This window comes from Staurois parvus, unplaced genomic scaffold, assembly GCF_062004578.1.
Source record: "Staurois parvus isolate SC_StPar_1 unplaced genomic scaffold, SC_StPar_1.0 ptg002362l, whole genome shotgun sequence".
NCBI lineage: Eukaryota > Metazoa > Chordata > Amphibia > Anura > Ranidae > Staurois > Staurois parvus.
This window is the reverse complement of record NW_028320158.1, coordinates 321,140-344,014: the sequence shown is the minus strand read 5'-3', so window position 1 is coordinate 344,014 and position 22,875 is coordinate 321,140. Positions and strand designations below refer to the sequence as shown.

The following is a 22,875-nucleotide window of genomic DNA, read 5'->3' as shown; positions in this document are numbered from 1 at the left end:
TTGCCCATCATTGCCGCGAAAATCGTCCGATTGGCAAAATCAGACGATTTTTTTCCAACTTTACCGTTAAAAAAAATCTGCCAAAATACCGAAAAACGGCCAACCTATTAACCCACTAACGATCCGAAAATTGGCCGATTTTCGACCCATCTATGGCCTGCATAAGTATATTGGATTCACTCCTCGTGGGATAAATGTATAGAGATTAAAATATATTATTTAATTCAGAGGGTATATCAAAGTCTGCCTCTGAGGGTTTGATGATTTATAACTTTTGATATACCAGCATTTGAACATGAAATTTTAGCTAAAGGGAGGGAATTATTTATAACATAATCAAGCTTAAAATATTAATTATATGTCTTACAATATTTCTGTGTACTTTAAACAAATTCTTCTGAGACTAGATTATGAAACACACCTATTTCTTCTTACAAGGATTGCAAACAATAATTGTGAGTGAGTTCTTTTAGATCAGCGGTTCTCAACCTGTGGGTCGCGACCCCTATGGGGGTCGAACGACCCTTTCACAGGGGTCGCCTAAGACCATCGGAAAACACATATTTCCGATGGTCTTAGGAACCGAAACACTGCTCCACTATCCGTCTCCAGGCGGGTCCGCCCACATGCAGATATGCCCACATATGAGTACGCGGCGTGATTTCATCATCACGCCAACTCCATCACATACACCTTGTACCAATACAGGTGTATATGACAGGATTGGCGCCATAATGTACTTATGTGGACCAGTCACACATGTGTAAAGAGCAGCTACTGTGTAGAAAGCAGCTACTCTGTTAAAAGCAGCTACTGTGTAGAAAGCAGCTACTGTGTAGAAGGCAGCTACTGTGTAGAAGGCAGCTACTGAGTAGAAGGCAGCTACTGTGTAGAAAGCAGCTACTGTGTAGAAAGCAGCTACTGTGTAGAAGGCAGCAGTATTGGAGGTAAAACGACACTTCATGAATTATAATTACTGGGTTACTGGTTTACTGTTGTTATATTAAGACTGTTACCCATGCTGCACCACGCTTCAAGATAAAATTTCATTTATTTGTAATTAGAAATAAAAATTTCACAATATATAATTACATATTGTTTTTGTGATTAATCACTATGCTTTAATTATGTTCAATTTGTAACAATGAAAATCCATCCTGCATATCAGATGTTTACATTACGATTCATAATAGTAGCAAAATTACAGTTATGAAGTAGCAACGAAAATAATTTTATGGTTGGGGGTCACCACAACATGAGGAACTGTATTAAAGGGTCGCGGCATTAGGAAAGTTGAGAAGCACTGCTTTAGATAATATAATCTCATTTATATATATATATATATATATATATATATATATATATATATATATATAATGCTCAGCATAGTACACTCCAACAGATTTGTCAGAAAACTTTTCCTTTTGCTACATTACTGAAAAATGGAAAAATGACCTGGACAGGAAGGCAATTTAACATGCTGATCTCGAGTGGTTCAGTTAGTTGCCTGTAAAATACATGGGACTGAATTCTCAAAATTTTTAACACAAGGATAAGGATCATCATTTTCTATTCTTATTGAACTTAAGGTGGTTGTAAAGGCTCAAGGTTTTTTATCTTCTAGCATTCTATGCATGAAGGTAAAAACCCTTCTGTGTTCAGGCCCCCCTTCCCTGGCCCCCCCCTAATACGCACCTGAGCTCCATTGTGATCCAGCGATGTGCACAAGACCTGGGGACTCTCCCTCCTCATTGGCTGAGACAGCCAGTAAGCCAATGAGGAGAGAGAGGGGAGGGGTCAAGCCATGTCTCCGTGTGTGATACACAGAGCAGCGGCTCGGAAGTGCACCTGCTCGGGTGCCCCCATAGCAAACTGTTTGCTCTGGGGGCACCCAACTGGAGGGAGCAGGATCAGGAGGTTCAGGGCTGCTCTGTGCAAAACCACTGCATAGCATGTTATATTTTTTTTTTAACTGAGCCTTTAGTATTGCTTTAAAATAACTATCACTTTTTTTTTTTTAATAAGTATCATTTTTCTAATGTGTCAGCTTTGTGATTTAAACCTAATTAATTGCTTTCTTTTATTGAGGACATAATTGTAATAACTTAGAAAAAGAAATTAGGCTGGCAAGCTTCAAACAAGGAAGGCACATTGATAAAGACAGTGAGACAAATCCTATTAAAAAAAAAAAATATTAATAGCTTGGTTTCTGCATGTAGTTCTCCTAACAAATGACAGTTCTAGGCTGGCAACTGGAGACAAAGGACAACAATGTTATCAACCACCGGAGCTCTGGAAGGTTTTACCCTCTTCATGACCAGAGCATTTTCTACTATTCAGAACTGTGCTACTTTTACTGGAAATTGTGTAGTCATGCCACAATCTACTCAAATGAACTTTCTATCATTTTTTTTCACACAAATAGAGCTTTTCTTTTGGTGGTATTTGATCACCACTGTTTTTTTTTTCTTTTTTAGTTATATAATTGAAAAACGACTGAAAATTAAAAACAAAAAACTTCCAATATTTTCTACTTTATGTTATAAAACATATTCAATAAAAAAATTAAAAAACCCACTAATTTCTTCTTAAATTTGGGCTATAATGTATTCTGCTACATGTCTTTGGTAAAACAAAATCCCAATAAGTGTGTAATAATTAGTTTGTGTGAAAGTTATAGCGTCTACAAACGATGGTATAGATACTGCAATTTATGCACCTTTGACACTATACTGGTAATGCCGGTGATCAGCAACCTATAGACAATGTGGCGAGCAATCTGATGCTGGCTGGGAGGTACACTGACATCACTAGACACTAATACGGTGATCAGTGCTAATACTGTACACTGTACTACTGGCACTGGCTGCGAAGGGGCTAACGTCTAGGAGCAATCAAATGGTTAACTGTGTGCCTAGCAATGTGTAATGTGTGCTGCTTTTACTAAGAGATCTGGCTGTTTTTTCTCCCTGCCCTTCTGGGAGAATTAACAGCCAGATTGCCGTTCACAATTCAATTTCAATTCAATTTTTGTAAACACAGAAATCTGTGTGTGATTGACCACAGACGATCAGCTAACTTCAGCAAAATCATTGTCTGAAATCAGCTGGCAAATGGTTTCAAATCACAGCCTGGGCTGGAAGGGGGCGCGTGCATGCTCGCCCCAATCCCGGAAGAAAGTCTGTGACTTACTAATTTCAGGAGACAAATGTCAGAGGATGCACATAAGGATTTTAGATTTACAAGAGTTGTACTAAAAACTATATTTAGAAAAATATGTCTGTAATGTTCAGAACACACACACATATATATACAGTGGGGATCGAAAGTTTGGGCACCCCAGCTAAAAATTTGTATTAATGTGCATAAAGAAGCCAAGGAAAGATGGAAAAATCTCCAAAAGGCATCAAATTACAGATTAGACATTCTTATAATATGTCAACAAAAGTTAGATTTTATTTCCATCATTTATACTTTCAAAATAACAGAAAACAAAAAAATGGCGTCTGCAAAAGTTTGGGCACCCTGCAGAATTTATAGCATGCACTGCCCCCTTTGCAAAGCTGAGACCTGCCAGTGTCATGGATTGTTCTCAATCATCGTCTGGGAAGACCAGGTGATGTCAATCTCAAAGGTTTTAAATGCCCAGACTCATCTGACCTTGCCCCAACAATCAGCACCATGGGTTCTTCTAAGCAGTTGTCTAGAAAACTGAAACTGAAAATAGTTGACGCTCACAAAGCTGGAGAAGGCTATAAGAAGATAGCAAAGCGTTTTCAGATGTCAATATCCTCTGTTCGGAATGTAATTAAGAAATGGCAGTCATCAGGAACAGTGGAAGTTAAAGCAAGATCTGGAAGACCAAGAAAAATATCAGACAGAACAGCTCGCAGGATTGTGAGAAAAACAATTCAAAACCCACGTTTGACTGCACGATCCCTCCAGAAAGATCTGGCAGACACTGGAGTTGTGCTACACTATTCCACTATAAAGAGATATTTGTACAAATATGGTCTTCATGGAAGAGTCATCAGAAGAAAACCTCTTCTACGTCCTCACCACAAAAATCATTGTTTGAACTTTGCAAATGAACATATAGACAAGCCTGATGCATTTTGGAAACAAGTTCTGTGGACCGATAAGGTTAAAATTGAACTTTTTGGCCGGAATGAGCAAAGGTACGTTTGGAGAAGAAGGGGCACAGAATTTAATGAAAAGAACCTCTGTCCAACTGTTAAGCATGGGGTTGGATCAATCATGCTTTGGGGTTGTGTTGCAGCCAGTGGCACAGGGAACATCTCACGAGTAGAAGGAAAAATGGATTCAATAAAATTTCAGCAAATTTTGGATGGTAACTTGATGCCATCTGTGAAAAGCTGAAGTTAAAGAGAGGATGGCTTCTACAAATGGATAATGATTCTAAACACACCTCGAAATCCACGGGGGATTACATCAAGAGGTGTAAACTGAAGGTTTTGCCATGGCCTTCACAATCTCCTGACCTCAACATAATTGAAAATCTATGGATAGACCTTAAAAGAGCAGTGCGTGACAGATAGCCCAGAAATCTCAAAGAACTGGAAGACTTTTGTAAGGAAGAATGGGCAAAGATACCTCAAACAAGAATTGAAAGACTCTTGGCTGGCTGCAAAAAGCGTTTACAAGCTGTGATACTTGCCAAAGGGGGCAGTACAAGATATTAACTCTGCAGGGTGCCCAAACTTTTGCAGACGCCATTTTTTTGTTTTTTGTTATTTTGAAAGTGTAAATGATGGAAATAAAATCTAACTTTTGTTGACATAATATAAGAATGTCTAATCTGTAATTTGATGCCTTTTGGAGATTTTTCCCATCTTTCCTTGGCTTCTTTATGCACATTAATACAAGCTGGGGTGCCCAAACTTTCGATCCCCACTGTAATATATATATATATATACACACACACACACACACTAAAGTTGTAAAGTTTGCACTGCGAATTAGTTGATTGAACACGAGATGGCAGTAGGGAGTATCTCTCTGGCTCCCCCCTGATAAAATGTCTACTATAGGCAATCAGTGGAGTATAGACTGTCATGTGTTCTGTCATCAGAGGGTATCAGTGCGTTAATCAATGCCGACCTATAGGAGTATGAGCGGCTCTATAAGAGTTTGCATATCTGACTGCTGATCACACCCACGGACGAAGTCGTGTGACGAAACGCATTAGAGCGTGATCGAGCAATGACATCATCACGTATGCCGCTACCACGTGGCTGAACCATGTGATCGCAACCACATCATTTGTTGCTGAGTATGGCTGGTGAGACACCATTGTGGGAGCTCGGAGCTGGAGACTGTGTATTGCAGGCTGCAGACGTTTTATACATATGAAAGGCTGTTTATTTACTTGCAAATTGTGAGTGTGATTTTAAAGGGGGGAATTTGAAGAATAAACATTTAAAAGGTATTATGCTATGGCGAGTGTTTTCTATTTATCCACATGTGGATTATATTTACCATGACGGAGTGTAATGAGATCAACCATCTAATGAATGATTATAATTGTTATGTTGCTGAATCTTCCACATCCATTGATATTTGAAAGATATGCTGGTTAATCACCAGCATCTGGTGAGTTAGCACTTTGATGGGGTGTTGAGCACAGAGATATTCACGATTGTGGAGAAAATATCTTTATTGAAGAAAGATTATATATTTTGGACTTCACTTAGTTGACTTTTTTTTTATTGTATTTTGTATTTTTTGGCACAATATTGGCACTTTATTTGGTAGCAATTTTTTATTCTTATTTTTATTTAATTTAATTGATTTATATGTTTATTTTTGTTTATATATACACTGGTTATATAATTTTTGGTGTATTAGAAGGTTGAAGGTTGAGAGCGCTATTTGTGGTATTTTCCATTTCACTTCACACACATATACAGTATATATATATATACAGTGAGGAACAGAAGTATTTGAACACCCTGCGATTTTGCAAGTTCTCCCACTTAGAAATCATGGAGGGGTCTGTAATTCACATTGTAGGGACATTCCCACTCTGAGAGACAGAATTAAAAAAATAAATTCAGGAAATCACATTGTATGGTTTTTAAAGAATGTATTTGTCTTGCACTGCTGAACAGAAGTATTTGAACGACTAAGAAACAGCAAGAATTCTGGCTCTCAAAGACCTGTTACTGCGCCTTTAAAAAGTCCACATCTACTCCACTCATTCATCTAACTTAGTAGCACCCGTCTGAGCTCTTTAAAGACCCCTGTCCACCCCACAGTCAGTCAGACGCCAACTGCTACCATGGGCAAGACCAAAGAGCTGTCAAAAGACACCACAGACAAAATTGTGGACCTCCACAAGGCTGGAAAGGGCTACGGGTCAATTGCCAAGCAGCTTGGTGAAAAAGATCAACCGTTGGAGCAATTGTTAGAAAATGGAAGAGGCAAAAGATGACTGTCAGTCTCCCTCGGACTGGGGCTCCATGCAAGAAGCATATCAAGGTTCTGGAGTGGTCTAGCCAGTCTCCAGACCTAAATCCAATAGAACATCTTTGGAGGGAGCTGAAACTCCATGTTGCTCAGCGACAGCCCCGAAACCTGACAGATCTAGAGGAGATCTGTGTGGAGAAGTGGGCCAAAATCCCTGTTGCAGTGCAAACCTGGCCAAGGACTACAGGAAACGTCTGACCTCTGTAATTGCAAACAAAGGCTTCTGTACCAAATATTAACACGGATCTTCTCAGGTGTTCAAATACTTCTGTTCAGCAGTGCGAGACAAATACATTCTTTACAAATCATACAATGTGATTTCCTGAATTTTTTTTAAATTGTGTCTCTCGGAGTGGGAATGCACCTACAATGTGAATTTCAGAGCCCTCCATGATTTCTAAGTGGGAGAACTTGCAAAATCGCAGGGGGTTCAAATACTTTTGTTCCTCACTGTATACACATATACATATACACACTATATTGCCAGAAGTATTGGGCCAGCCCTCCCAATCATGTGATTCAGGTGTTCCAATCCCCTCCATGGACACAGTGTATACAATCCATCCCCTAGGCATGCAGACTGCTTCTACAAACATTGGTGAAAGAATGGGTCGCTCTCAGGAGCTCAGTGACTCCAAGCGTGGTCCCGTGATAGGTGGTCACCTGTGCAATAAGTCCATCCGTGACATTTACTGGCTACTAAATATTCCACGCTCAACTGTTAGTGGGATTATAACAAAGTGGAAGCAACTGGGAACAACCGCAACTCACCCACCAAGTGGTAGGCCACGTCACATAACAGTGTACTTTTCTGACTGCATTGTGCCAAGTCTAAAGTTTGGTGGAGGGGGGATTATGTTATGGGGTTGTTATTCAGGGGTTGGGCCTGGCCTGCTAGTTTCATTGAAGGGATTTCTTAAGGCGTCAGCATACCAAGACATTTTGGACAATTTCATGCTCCCAACTTTGTGGGAGGAGTTTGGGGATGGCCCCTTCCTGTTCCAACATGACTGCCCACCAGTGCACAAAGCAAGGTCCATAAAGACATGGAGGAGCCAGTTTGGGGTGGAGGAACTTGACTGTCCTGCACAGAGTCCTGACCTCAACCCCATAGAACACCTTTGGGATGAATTAGAGTGGAGACTGCGAGCCACGTGCGTGTAAAGGCAGGCGTCCCAATACTTTTGGCAAAATAGTGTATATATACACACACACACTATATTGCCCCCAGTATTGGGCCGTCTGCCTTTTCACGCACATGAACTTCAATGGCATCCCTGTCTTAGTCCATAGGGCTTAATATTGAGTTGGCCCCGCCCTTTGCAGCTATAACAGCTTCAATAATAAAATTTAAACATACCGCACATCAGTATTAAACATGTAATCATGTGCATATATTTCAAACAATAACATACAGCATAAGTTGTCATTAATAAAGTCCCAAATGATGAAACAAGTGAATGTGCTTGTGCTCCAGCCTGATTGCAGTGCTGATCCTACACTTGTTGAGATCTGGAGACAACTGTTCCCTTGGAGAAGTCCCCAAAAGCATTATAGACCACTCTAGAAATAGATGGTCACCGGCTAAGGGTGAGTTCAAGTCCATGTGGGGCACCTTTGTTGAGCACAGTGGACCAGTTTGATTTGACTGAAAAAACTAAGCACTTCAATCAGGCTGGAGCACAAGCTGGTTCACTTGTTCCACCATTTGGGACTTTATTAAAGGAAACTTATGCTGTATGTTATTGTTTGAAATATATGCACATGACTATATGTCTAATACTGATGCACGGTCCGTTTAAATTTTATTATTCATGTATTGTGGCGTATTACACAAGTTTAGGACTGCTGCGATAGTTTAATAATTTTTTTGTTTGCAAAGTATTGCACATCCAGAAGCACATGAGCACTATTTTAAGTATTTTATAACAGCTGCAATTCTTCTGGGAAGGCCGTCCACAAGGTTTAGGAGGGTGTCTATGGGAAGGTTGGACCATTCTTCCAGAAGCACATTTGTCAGGTCAGGCACTGATGTCGGGGGAGGAGGACTGGCTCACAGTCTCCGCTCTAATTCATCCCAAAGGTGTTCTATGGGGTTGAGGTCAGGACTCTGTGCAGGACAGTCAAGTTCCTCCACCCCAAATTTGCTCATCCCTTATGGACCTTGCTTTGTGCACTGGTGTGCAGTCTCTGCTCTAATTCATCCCAAAGGGTATCTATCGGGTTGAGGTCAGGACTGGTGCACTGGTGCACAGTCATGTTGGAACAGGAAGGGGCCATCCCCAAACTCTTCCCACAAAGTTGGGAGCCATAAATTGTCCAAAATGTCTTGGTATGCTGACACCTTAAGAGTTCTCTTCACTGAAACTAGGGGGCTAAGCCCAACCCCTGAGAAACAACCCCACACCATAATCCCCCCCGCCACCAAACTTTACACTTGGCGCAATGCAATCAGGCAAGTACCGTTTTCCTGGCAAACCACCAAACCCAGACACATCCATCGGATTTCCAGACAGAGAATTGTCATTCGCCACTCCAAAGAACACAACTCCATTGCTCTAGAGTCCAGTGGCGGCGTGCTTTACACCACAGTATCCAACGCTTTGCATTGCACTTGGTGATGGAAGGCTGCTCGGCCATGGAAACCCATTCCATGAAGCTCTCTACGCACTGTTGTTGTGCTAATTGTGGAGGTGATTGGAATACCTAAATCCAATGATTTGGAGGGGTGTCCCAATACTTTTGGCAATATAGTGTATACATATATTGTGAGTGATAACACAAATACAGCCATGTCTATATTTTATATTAAATAATATTCATTTATTTTTAAAAGATTTCTGTAAACTTGCAAGAGCCTGTTCTTCTGTGATTTCCTTCCAGTCTTTTGGAAGTTTAGCTGGCTTTGCAGAATATTCCTTTGCAAAATTATTATTAAAAAGTACAAAAATGTATTTCCAGTAATCAGAAGATTCGAGGCTGGGGTCAGGCTGAATTACCCAATCTGGATAGTATTTACGATAGTCTTTGTATGGGCGATATTTTCCTTCTGTGTCAGAATTTATGAATAAAGTTTTAGACATCACAGCAGTGGAACAGATGACAGTGGTTAAAGTCTTATTTTTTCTCCAGTGGTTCCATTTGTATCCTCCCAGTCCCTGAGGTCTATGGAGAGATGCAGAATGCTCTTTGTGGTCACCACCTGCATTCTCACAGGGGACATTACAGAACGGACACTGCTTACCGCAACCAATCACTTTCTTCAGCAATTCCGCCTGAGGCTTTAGTGTAACTATGGTGAGAATAAATTCAATGTCCAGCAAATCTGGGTCTGTTAAAAGTTCCTGCTTTATATTGGGAAGATAGAAAAGAATGTCCTCAGAGAACTGCGTGACATTTGCTGTATTGTGGAAAGTGATCACTGTCATTTCATTCTGTGAGATCACTATTTCTTTGTCTAGTGACTTGCAGAAACTTTTCAGAAATGTTGCAATGCTTTCTGATTTCACACATTTCTCGCTCTTCAGGACTTCTTCAATTTTTTCAATAAGTGAAGATAAAAGTTTTTCTTCTAAGGTTTTCAGAATTGATAGACCCTGATATTTCTCAGCAATGTACTCACTGATCCAGCGTCTCAAAAAGGCCCTATAATTAATAATGTAGAACAAATATTGTTCAACATCCTTTTTCTTAAGCAAGTCCTCCAGCACAGCAATCTGAAAAGCACTTTTGCTGCCAAATATTTGACCATCAGGACTTTGTAGAATGACATGAATGATTTCCTTGCCGAGATGTTGGAAAATATAATCAGTTAACGCGGGCTTCAGGCAGTGCTCACAGAATTTTTTGGCCCTGCTCCGACATTCATCTTTTTCATGGAATATGCTCTCAAATGTGGCCAAGTATTTAGGTTTCAATTTTTCAAGGCACGTTTTTGGGTCATTTTCTTGAATGAACCTGTCATGCATGGTCTGAAATGCTCTAGATGCTTTTCCAAAGATAAAAAGTTTTATATCTAGCTCAAACTTGGGAGATAAGTGAAGGTCTTCATAAGTTTTGTCATTAAGTTTAGCACTGATCATATGTAGCAACTCCTGAAAGTAAATATCACTGTAATCCTCTTTGTTGCCTGCCTTCTCTTTGATGTATGTGTCACACATGTCTGTCAAAGTTGTTGAAAGATCTTCTATCTTGTCCAGGTGGTGTGGATTGACTGGATTGTGAGATATATGGCTTTTGTCAGGAACAAATTTATTGATCCCATAGTCATCCAAGCTCATCACACTGGTTAGGTTTTCATTAATACCGCCTCCCTTTGCACCCATTTCATTCTTAAGCTGATGAAGAATTGTTTGTCCAATGTTACGTCTTTTCAGCTCTTCTATTTGTAAATCAGAGATGGTTTTCTTCCACATCTCTTCAAATTCTTGCTTTGCCTCCATGTCACCAAGTTCACAATTTCTTTCCCTGCAGCTTTTTAGGAGATTTGTTATTTCTTTCTCAATCAGCTCCTGAGATGTCTTCTGAATATCTAGAATTTTTAATTTGCATTTCTGGATGGAAACTGCTTCAGCGAGTTTATTAAGAGCATTCCTTTCTAGTTCTTTCTTCAGGAACTTCACACTGTTGAAGAATTCTTCTTTGTATCGCTGAATGAGATGAGCGTTCTCACATTTGCTGTCAAAATAATTTTCTAGTAGCTCCAGCATTTTATTTTCTTCTTCTGACAGTAAGCTCTGAAGATCATCTTTAAGGTGCATGCGCATCTCAGCACTGAGACTGGCTGTGGATTGATTTCTGATGTAAGTTTCTTTGGTGATCATCCAGCTGTGGATCGTTTTGGTGAAGTCCCAATCCCACAGAGAGTATTGCATAGACAGCTTGGTATAAGTTTCAGCCACCAGACTGTTTCTGAAACTGAAGATGAATTTCTCATGTTTCACTGCTCTCCACAAACTTTGTACCCATGGGATGAAGTTACAGATTTGACACTGAGTACTGTTGGAGTTTTGTGATTTTAACATTTCCAGCAAGTACTTCTTTAATTTATAAACATTTTCACTGTAGCCAAAGTTTACTGGAGCCATTGGTGGATCCCCTTGCCACAGTCCAGGAATGTACCAGTTGTGATTCTCTGGATTATAATCCATCACATCACTGAAACAGGTAATTCCATGTTTATTTTCCATATTTGCAGCTACTCTTGTCATTTCATCAAGTTGTTCCAGAATTTTTGTTTTGTCCCTGAGGTTCTTTTCATGAGCAGATACATCACTGACATTTTGATGTACAAACTGACAGCTGGGTTTCTTCCCAATTTCTTTCATCCGAAGAAAAGCATGGACCACGATCTGTAAAATATCCTTCATTTCTGATGTGTTCTCCATGGACATATTAATGATGGTGATATCACTCAACCCCACCACCAGTGTGGCCAGTTCATTGTCATGTTCATGGCTGTCCTCCAAAGAGGCCAACTCTGGAGCTTTCAGGCCCTCAGTGTCAATCACCAGGATGAAGTGACAGCCCGGCTCCTCCTGGAAGTTCTCTTTCACATTTAGGAGAGTCATGAAGGCTCCTCGTGTGCATCTTCCACTAGCCACTGGGAACTGCAGACCAAACATGGTGTTCAGAAGGGTGGACTTCCCTGTACTCTGCACTCCCAGCACTGTGATTACTCTCATTTTGCATTGTCCTCCTGTCTTATTGTCTAGCTCAGTCAGAACATCAGTTATCCACTGTAAAGGAATATTAGAGGCATCCCCATCAATCAGCTCCAATGGAAACCCATCTAGTAGGAGATCAGCAGCAATTCCTGGAAGTTTGGTGAAATGTCTTGTGGTTTTATTATTCTTTTTGTTAACAACTGTGGAATACTCAGCCTCATAAAACTGTCCCAGCTCACGTAGGAAATGTTCTATTCCTAAAGAACTGTCTGAAATCTTTTTATCCAGCTGCTTAAGATTGGAGGTATCTGATTTATTGTTACATTTTTCCTTGTATTCAGACTGCAACAAGGAAATGTTATTTCTTGCAATCGAATCCAGTTCAAATTTCATCCATCTCAAGAAATAATGTTTTTCAGCCTTGGAAAGGTCAGTAATTGCTGCAGTAAAATGCACTATGCCTACAGGAATAGGATGCTGGTATTGTTTTTCATGGATTGAATTGCGCTTTGCTTGTAGCTCAGATTGATATTCTTGTGCATCTTTTTTCCCTTGTTTCGTCATTCTGCAAAGTTCTTTTTCTACTTTTGACAATTCCTTCCAGAGATCTCCCTGTAATTTCAATGTTTCCTTCTTATACCTTTCCACATCTTTTATTACTGAAGTAATTTGGCTTGCTTTGGCTTTTGCTTTTTGACATTCAACAGAATTCTCATCAACAGAGATATGAAGTCCTTCAATATAATTTTTAGTATTACACAAGTTTCTCCTTTCTTTCTGACAGTTTTTTAAAACATTCTCAATCCCACTTTGAACTTTATTTACCAATGCTGCATCATTATCTCTGCTGTTTTTTTCAATAATATTTGTTGCACTCATCTTTAAAATTGTAATTAGATTATTTATGTGCTTTGAGGTCTCCTCATGTATTTTTTTACCCTTTTCTGGAGAAACAATGAGATAAAACTGGGTGTCAGTGTTACTGAAGGTTGATAACAGTCTGAATTGTATTTCAGAAATACTTTCAATGAATATAAATACAGCTGATGAGATTCGAGTCAGAAACGTGAACTGGTCCCAGTTTGACTCCAGGTCTCCTCGTAGGTTGGTCACTGCGATGGGTTCTGGGAAAACATCAGACTTACCACATGGAAAATACCAGGACATTTCCACAAGGCCATCAGATATTTTCCTCTCGCTATTTCCTCCCTCCATATCATAGTGAATGAATATGTTTTGGTCTTGTTGGGTTGGATTAAGAACCTGATTCAGGATTTTAGATTTGGATAATTTGCTGTCACCCAGTCTGATGAAGGAAAAAATAGGCATGGAAATATTCACCACATTTTCCTCTCTAAACCCTTTACTTTTGGCTAGTGACTGAGGTCTCCACTTCTTCACAATGTCCCTCATTGCCCAAAGCAAGAGGGTGAAGTGTGACCCGTCATCAGAGGGGAGCAGAAGAGGGACAGCAAGCTGACACATGGACAGTTTGGATACAATCTCTTGTTGGAGAAAACTTTCTGAACAATGCAGGAGAACACACAGGACATCCAGGGGGTGAATAGATTCAGCTGAACTACTTTCCTCTTCAAACAAGGTGTTATCATCTAAACTGTCTTTTTCTTCATCTTGTTCATACTGAGTATTAAGCGCAGTTCTGTTCAAGGCCATCAGCTTTCTCAAAAAATACCACGGAACATCTTGAATGGTTTGGGGATGGACATCACTCAGAATCTCTGCTCCAATTTCTAGGATGTGACTCAGTGTCAGTTTGGAATCGGGTAAATGCTCCATATTTAAACTGACAAGAAGTTCATGGAAACTCTTCAGTTTATCTGAAAAAGATTTAAAAGATTTTAAATAATGAATGTGTGTTTTAATTGTTTTCTACCATGGAAAGCAATGCCAAGCATCTGTTTCACTGGAGAAATACAAGGCCATCAAATTACTTGAAGCTTCTCACATTTTTATCATGCTACCCAGCAGTGGATTTGGAAACTAACACTACTAACATTAATAATTTTAATAACATTAATAATGGCCTGGGCCATTTAGGGTTTGTGGGAATGGAACAACTGGCATATTATACATACCAGCAACACAAACATGTTCATATATTACAAGAGCCCCAAAATGACTGGTTGGCAGAGGAGTCCTCCTGTGCTTATAAAGGCTGCAAAAACTAATAAAAAAAAAATATGTGAATACTGCTTAGGCATTTGAAATAATTAAGATACCGGTAAGTTATAAAGAGAGAGATTCATCTGCTCTATAAATGCATGCTCTGCACCCTGAACATTCTCCTTTATCTTCATCCTTGCCACACTCCTTTCTGAATCATTCTCCATCTCTTCTGTCCACCACCATTTCCCTCTCTGGTCACTATCATTATTTTCTAACAATGTCTACTCTCCCTCTCTACGATTGTTCTCAACCACATCCGTCCATATCTTTTCTCCTTTACTCTTCTGTCAAAGATCAGAGTCCACTGCCAATTCCTTCATGCATAGCTCTCAGATAGTGATGGGCCGAACACCCCCCTGTTCAGTTCGCGGTCCAATATCCAAACCTATAGAATGTCCGACCGCGAACTTAACATGAACCGAACAACTGAGCAGTATCTTACCGCATCAGAGTATGTGGCAAGATACCACTCAGTTACTAAAATCCAGCATGAGTTTTATGATGAAGTCATGTGGTATTTTAGTCGAGAAACATTCATTCATGCTTCAGCTGTCAGTGGGGTTCCCCACCGACAGCTGAATGTCAAAAGAATTGTCGGCATTGCCAGACAATTAAAAATATTGAAAGAAAAATGGCATGGGGTCCCCCCTCCTATCCATACTAAGCCCTTCGGGCCTGGTATGGATTTTGAGGGGAACCCCCACGCCAAAATGAAAAAAAATGTGGTGGGGGTCTCCCAAAATCCATATCAGACCCTTTTCCGAGCCCAGCAGGTCAGGAAAAAGGGGGGGACGAGTGAGCACCCCTCCTGAACCATACCAGGCCACATGCCCTCAACATGGTGGGTTGCTTTGGGGCAGGGGGACTTCCCCCCCAAAACACCTTGTCTCCATGTTGACGGGGCCAAGGGCCTCTTCCCCACAACTGCAGCCTGTGGTTGTGGGGGTCTGTGGGTGGGAGGCTTATTGGAATCTGGAAGCCCCCTTTAACAAGGGGGCCCCCAAATCCTGACCCCCTATGTGAATGAGTATGCAGTACATGGTACCGCTACCCACTCACAAAAAAATAAAAGTGTAATGTAAAAAAAACAGGAGACAGTCTTTGGCAAATCCTTTATTAAAAATAAAAATGAAAAAAATGTCCCCCCGAAGTAGGTTTAACGTCAATCACGATGCCCGCTGCTACACGAAAAAGGGGAAAAAAAAAACCGCTCCACTCGCCACACTGATTCCCGCCATCTGTTAGCTGTGTCCGCGACGACAGTTCTTATATATTGTCATGAGGTCACAAGGGGGTTCACCCTGCCCCTTGTGACATCATCACACGCTCTGATTGGTCACAGTATTGCACCTGACTTGTGTTAAGGTGCATTGCTTTGACCAATCACAAAGCACTGTCAGGGTGCAGTACATTGTGGGGTGCGGCGGGCGAACAGTTCAACGAACACATGAACGTATGTTTGACTTGAACATGCTGCCCATCCCTACTCTCAGACTGTGTATACATCACAGCTCAATGCCAGGGTGGGAGATGTTCATCCTTCCAGGCTCCTCCTCATTTTATCTCATAGAGCACATCATTGGCTGTTTGACTAGCATGACAGGTGCTAAGGGGATGATGCAGGTGCCGATGATTGAAGAAGAGCAGAGCCTGGATGCCTGGATGCCTGGTGCTAGCAATGCTACTGACGCCTCTCTCTCCACATTACACCAGCTGCGGGTGGGGTATATGGCCTAGCGGCCCTGGCCTAACAGACAATTGCCCAGTGTGCGCTATGGCCAGTCTGGGCCTATATGGAGGTATGTATTACATAATCTGAAGCCCAGGAGCTGATCAGTTCATCTCCTGGGTGTAATGCTGTCACTGACAGCAATTCCAGGACATGGTCTGCAAGAGCTGTTGAGACCAAGTGCCATTTTGGAATTAAAGGCTGATATCCCAGCATCTCTGTAAAATGGCACACGGACTTAGCAGCTCTTGATGGCCATGTTCTGGAATTGCTGTCAGTGACAGCATTACACCCAGATTAACTGATCTGCTCCTGGGCTTCAGATACTGTAAAACATACCTCCAAAATGTAATGGCAACTTTGAGAATTCCAGGAAAACTCCAGACATGAACTTGAGGAAAACAAGCTTTTTATTTACCAGCTGGTTGACCTAGCCAGAGTCGGGTCTGCATGCTAAGCGCCTTGAAATACATCTTACGTGGTGTATATATCAACAATTATATTTCTATTTACGTTTTATACCTTTAAAATACATTCTGAGCCATTTAGGATATAGCCTTTGCGGTTTCACATTTAGATAAAATATCACAAACTGAAATTTAGGGTGTCAGCTGCTAGACTGGAACACGTTGTTCCACAGGAAATCAGGGGTAGAGTGAGCTGATGACCTGTTTCTGTAAACAGATGCTTTTATAAACGTTAAGGCTTAAAGGGGAACTCTGCAATATTTGGGTGCTGCCACAATAGGAGCACCCTGTAACAGAGAGAAAGAAAGTGATTTGATATCTTTGAACTTTCTATGAGTTTCACTCTGTAGAGATAAATCATTGTTAGGGTCTATGTGAATGAAATTTGGGCCATGTTGATGGCATCAGTTTGAGACACTTCTGGGATCTTTCAGAATTTGTTGAGAGGTGCATGTGACCTGCAGCTGACCTCCTTCTGATCAGTATGTGATCTGCTTCAAGTTATGTGCATTCCCATAGACATTTATCAGCGTGCCAACCCCACTGAAGTGAACAGAAGCACATTGGCAGAAACACTTATAGTGATCTATTGTTGGCAGATTCCAGTATTTTGTTTGCTGCAAGAGTTGGATGGGGATTACAACAGGTCTCCATTGTTCACTGGCTTGATCCAGAGCCCCCATGAGAAAAACCATGTAAAAAAAAAAAAGTAAAACATAATAAAAAAAAAATACTAATTAAATGATAATAATGAGAAATTTAAATTAATAATAATAAAAATAAAATCCTCCCAATATTAATCTTGAGATGCCAACAAACACGTTGTTTTTTTTTTTCCTCATAAACCCTTCACGCCGACTTCACACAAATATGCAGCCTCACAGAACTGGGCTCTTTTCCGTGAGGCCGCATATTTGCGTAACTGTCTTTCTGCTGGGAGCGTGCCACACAGCATGTTCCCGGGACAAAGACTGGGGTGTCACTTTCGTTCTAACGATCAGGACTCCGGATTCCGGGTCACATGATCGCTGTGATAGACTCTTATTGGCTATCACAGTGATCAGTCACTGTATAGCCTGCCCCCCCCCTTGTTTTGTTTCTCTCTATGAATGGAGAAGAGAGATACATTGTATCTCTAACTCCTTGCATAGAGAAAAAAAAAAGTTTGTTAAAAAAAGAAAAAGAAAGATAAATAAATATTAAAAAAAAATAAATAAAGAAAGAAAAAAATACCTAGATCAATGTTTAATCTAGTTCAGTGCCAGGTTTAGTGTTTGGCTTAAGGTCAGGGTCAAAGGTCAGGATTTTTTTTTTTTTGGTATCAGTGTCAGTTAGTGTCAGTGTGTTTTAGGTAAACCCCCCCCCAAAAAAAATAAAAACAAAATGCGCACTATTGTTTCTGGGCTGTACTACGGGTACAAACAACAAATAACATACACATATATGGCATCACTGCGATCGTCAAGAGCTGGAGAATTTATTTTGGGTTGCTGTTTGGTGGTAGGTTATAGTAGTACTAAGATACACACAGCTAAATTAAAAACAATTATTTTTTTTGCTATTTTGGGCCAGTTTTCCTTTGATAATAAAAAAATGTGTCCTGAAAAAACAAGGTATAATCCACCTGGATGTACAAAGTCGATGTGATGATATGGACGGTTTTACTAACACATGTCAAAGGTGCAAGACTGTGCTTAGGCATTAAGATTTGTTTTACCCTTAGGTGTGAAGGGGTTAATAAAACATTTAGATGGAGGAGCCCTCTCTTGCTTGTTTTTAAAAGCTCAATTGACAATAAAATAACACCCAGCCTAAAATATTCCTATAGATGAGATAACTTACTTTCTGAAAAGTCACGGGACAGATCGCTCAGTGTTGGAAATCTGGGGATCACGTTCTCAAGATTACACAGGAACTTCTCACAGAGATCTTCTTTCTTAAGTATAATGTTCACCATTTTTTCAACTCTCCCTCTTGGATCTTCATCATCTAGAAGATGAATCTTCTCATCCAGGGTTATGAGGCCTTGAGAACGCAGCTCATCACAGAAACCCTCTGCGTCCTTCTCAAACACTTCCGTTAATTTCCATCTAAGACATTTTATCACCTCTGTGACTTCTCTGTCTGAAGCCATGATTTCTTTATTTCAGAATCTAAAAATAAAGAAAATTAAATGAAATAACCGATTAGTCTGCAATTATTTGATATTAAGGAAAATATCTACAGTAGCAGCCATTCATTCTATAGATATCCAGTCAGTTTTTTCATTATGGGAATATACCGCTGAAAATTGAGCTACTTGATTGAGCAGCTTGATAATAGCGCAGCAGATTTGGAAGACCCGACCTCCCAACCGTTTTATGTGCAAAAAGAACCTGTTGTTTCGACAGCCTATGTCCCTTACCTTTCCAGACTAAACAAATAAGTTTGGCTTAAAATGTAGCCAATTTCTGAAGGGATTATGACTAGAGATGAGCGAATCGAACATGACGAAGTGGAATTCGTTCCGAAGATTTGGAAAAATTCTATTCGCGACGAATCCGAAGATTAGCAAACTTCGGATGCACGAATCGAATTTTCCCAAAAATGGCGGCGACATGTGTGGCGACGGAGAAAATGGACAGAGAAGATGGGGCGGGGATCTCTGGGAAGGCGCGCAGACAAGGCGCGCTGACCCATAATGCATTCATGACATGTGATCGCATTAGCCAATCAGCAGCCAGCCAGCACTGTGTAATGGTGGAGCTATAAATCGCGGCCATCTTAGAATTCTCCATTAGCCTCCGGTCATTCAAGAGAGACAGACCTCTCTGTATTAGGGACAGAGTTAGGGCCACAGAGACTTTAGGGCCACAGAATCATTACTCAGGGACACAGAATCGTTACTCAGGGACACAGAATCGTTACTCAGGGACACAGAATCGTTACTTAGGGCCACAGCTATCAAAGAATCGCAAATTTAAAGTGACATACACCCTTTTTTTTTTGGTGGCTGTCGTGCACAGTTGGTGCTGCAGTTTGCCGATTGTGCAAAATAAACTGACTTTCTGCTTCACAACCACTATTGTACATTCAAAGAGTTAAATCCATTTACACGCCGGCTGGCGGTAATATTTTTTGGGTGATTAGTGCATTCCAGTGACAGAAACGTACAGTTTCCAGCCAACGGCAAGCTGCAATTGACCGATTGTGTACAATAAACTGACTTTCTGCTTCACAGTGTGTCATGGGTCCCTGTACGGCCTCCCATTGCTGCTGTCTCCATCGCCACACTCTGCCATGTGCCACTTTCAGGTCTCCTCACACTGCTGGTGGGTTCCATTTTGTCATAGGGTGCTGTATGGCCTCCCATTGCTGCTGCCTCCACCGCCACACTGTGGCTCCACACTCTGGTTTTGGCCCCGTGACTGCCCAAATGAGTGAAGTGTGCGGTGATTCTAAGATCGACGGCACTCATCTGCATGTCATACTGACTGACAGTATTATTTCTCTTCCCCAGCAGACTCCAAGGGCATTTAAATTAAAGGTACAGTGTTCTGCACTACTATAAAGGCTCTCTGAAGCCTAGAAACACCCTTTTTATAAGTTAAATTCACAGTGAATATATTCGGCTCGAAGCGAATTTATTCGGCGAATTCGGCGAATCAGCCGAACCGAATTTTTGAATAATTCGCTCATCTCTAATTATGACAATTGGTAATGAGTGGAAATAATATAAACTGCGTGACAGTAGAAATTGTAACAGAATGGAACCTGCCTAACCAGGATAGATCATGAGTTGCCCAAACCCGTAAATCATCTTCTAGCTTTTTAAATAATAGAGGGTAGTTGACCTTGTACAGGGAGGGTGTCAAACGGATTCCCAGGTAGGTGAGAAAGCCCAAACTCCAGGAGAAGGGAAACGCCTCCTGCAATCCAGCTAACAGGGACAAAGGTATGTTAATATTCATGGCTACTGATTTAGTTCCATTGACCTGCAGATTCGAGACCTGTACAAATACCTGAAAAGTCTTGAGAAGGTTAACGAGCGAGATCAAAGGAGAGGTTCTAAATAGGAACAAATCATCTGCAAATAATGCACATTTGTGAGGGTGCCCACCGCACTCCACCATGTGCAATCACCAGAGTTTCAATCAGAATGACAAATATGAGAGGGGAAAGGGGCACCCTTGCCTAGTGCCCCTCTGAATCCAAATGGGATCAGAATGATAGCCCTGTAGGCAGACCTTGGCCACGGAAAATAGCAAGGAATGGACACCCAAATCCCCAAGCCCCCAAAAGATAGTCCCAAGACACAGAATCAAACGCCTTTTGGAGGTCAATAGAAAGCAGCATACTCTGTTGGGGCTTCCCCCATTCCAGCCTGAATGCAGCAGAGAGATCACATTGATAGCCTGTCGAACCTGGTCATGACCCTGTCTACCCGGAATGAAGCCCACCTGATCTTTATGAATATAAGTATTGATGAAAGAGTTCAGTCTGTTATCAAGTATCTTAGTCAGTAATTTCAAATCATTATTGATTAGGGAAATCGGTATATAATTCTGAATGGCTTCAGGGTCCTTACCAGGTTGAGGGATCACAGAAATAAACACTGTGTTTAAGTCTGATATTAGGGTGTGCCTTTCCCTCAAAGAGTCGAAGAACCGCATCAGATGGGGAGCTAGAACAGCTATTAATTTTCAGTATTCTAGAACTGAAAACCTGTTCCGAATCCGGTGTAGATGATCATTTGCTTTGTTTAATGATCTGCATAATCTCTTGGACTGTGGTGGGATTATACATTATTTACCTGTGTGCCACTGCCAGTTTAGGGATTTTAACCGAGTGGAGGAAGGCCAAGGACTTCTCAGGATCCGAGTTGGTTCGGGGCACAGTATAAATTTTCATAAGACCTATGGAACTTGGTCAAGGCTTTCTCAGGGTCTTGAGCATAAACATCCAAGGAGCATCTAATTTTAGGGGGAGCAAAATGTAAGTTTGACCGCTAACATAGAGCCAATATGATCTCTCTGCATCTTAGCTGTCGACCAACACAAACATTTTTCAGCATGAGTGGTCAGCAATAGGTTCAAAGTTAGCCTGGTTGCCTTAAGTGCTTGATTTTATATATTTGTGACTTGTGATTGGAACACCTGAATCCAATGATTTGGAGGGCTGACCCAATACTTTTGGCAATATAGTGTGTGTATATATATATATATATATATTGTGGGAACTCGCTTCAAAGTGGTAGAGCTTCTTCAAAGCACAAAGCAACTCGCTTCTTTTTAAGGGCCTTTTTGCCCAATTTTATTTAAAGAATGTTCATATAACAAAAATGCTTCCCACACAGGGGTATCCACGATCAAACAAATTCAGCCTTCTGGCTCTTTCAGCTACACAGCTTTATGTCTGTCTCTTACAGACTCCTTCCACAAGGTTCTTTTTGCACCCAGCGAACCTTTAGCACACAGCTATTCTGTAGCAGCCCCTTGCTGCTTTTGGCTTCCACCTCTCCTAGGTGTAGCCCACCTGACTCCACGGCAGAGACCTCCTGTCTGCCGGGGTGGAGCCCTCCTAACTGCCGGGGTGGAGCCCTCCTGACTCCTAGGCGGAGACCTCCCGTCTGCCTGGGTGGAGCTCAGACTCATGGCCTGGCCTCCACAAAAAGGCCTGCACACACCTGTGCAATCAGCGCACTGGCTGCTCCCAAAATATGGGCCCAGGATTGGAGATTTCATCCCTCCCAAATCTCTTAGAAATCTCCAGGCAACAGGTCCCAAAACGGGCTTTACAAACCAAAGAGGAAACTTATAAACCCGTTTCCTCTGCATTATGAGAACTGCCTGGAGCCCCTCAACCTGCATGGTTGAGAATCCTGGGTCTCCATCATGATTTCCACCGTGGCAGGATACCGTACTCCCACAATATATATACACATACATACATACATAGTTATACAAACACACTGTTCTTTTGTATTTGTTTTTGGAAAGTGTGATGCCTCTGTACCATTTTGTAAAAAATTAAAAAAGATCACTCTCAAGGAAGTTGTACATGGATGATGGATTGAACAGTGGTCTGTGAGATGTTCAATGCTTGGGATATATTTTTATAACCTAACCCTGCTTTAAACTTATCCACAACTTTATCCCTGACCTATCTGGTGTGTTCCTTGGCCTTCATGATGCTGTTTGCTCATTAATGTTCTCTAACAAACCTTTGAGGGCTTCACAGAACAGCTGTATATATACTGACATTAAATTACACACAGGTGGACTCTATTTACTAATTAGGTGACTTGTGAAGGCAATTGGTTCCACTAGAATTTAGTTAGGGGTATCAGAGTAAAGGG

General features: G+C 41.1%; 1 protein-coding gene across 1 annotated transcript; it reads right to left on the bottom strand.

Moving 5' to 3' along the window:
- Positions 1-9,290: 9,290 nt before the first annotated feature.
- LOC149431180 (interferon-induced very large GTPase 1-like) lies at positions 9,291-18,687 on the bottom strand. The gene is made up of 2 exons (XM_089665821.1): positions 18,381-18,687; positions 9,291-13,993 (listed from the first exon to the last, which is right to left on the bottom strand). The coding sequence occupies exons 1-2, from the start codon at positions 18,670-18,672 to the stop codon at positions 9,309-9,311; spliced, it is 4,977 nt and encodes a 1,658-aa protein (XP_089521947.1). The 5' UTR covers positions 18,673-18,687; the 3' UTR covers positions 9,291-9,308.
- Between the last annotated feature and the right edge of the window lie 4,188 nt (positions 18,688-22,875).

Bases quoted from the DNA above. Each gene is read 5' to 3' on its own strand.
- LOC149431180 (XM_089665821.1), bottom strand. From the start codon at position 18,672: ATGGCTTCAGACAGAGAAGTCACAGAGGTGATAAAATGTCTTAGATGG. The intron at 13,994-18,380 runs GTAAGTTATCTC...AATCTTTTTCAG, and splicing joins GTCCCGTGACTTTTCAGAAA to ATAAACTGAAGAGTTTCCAT.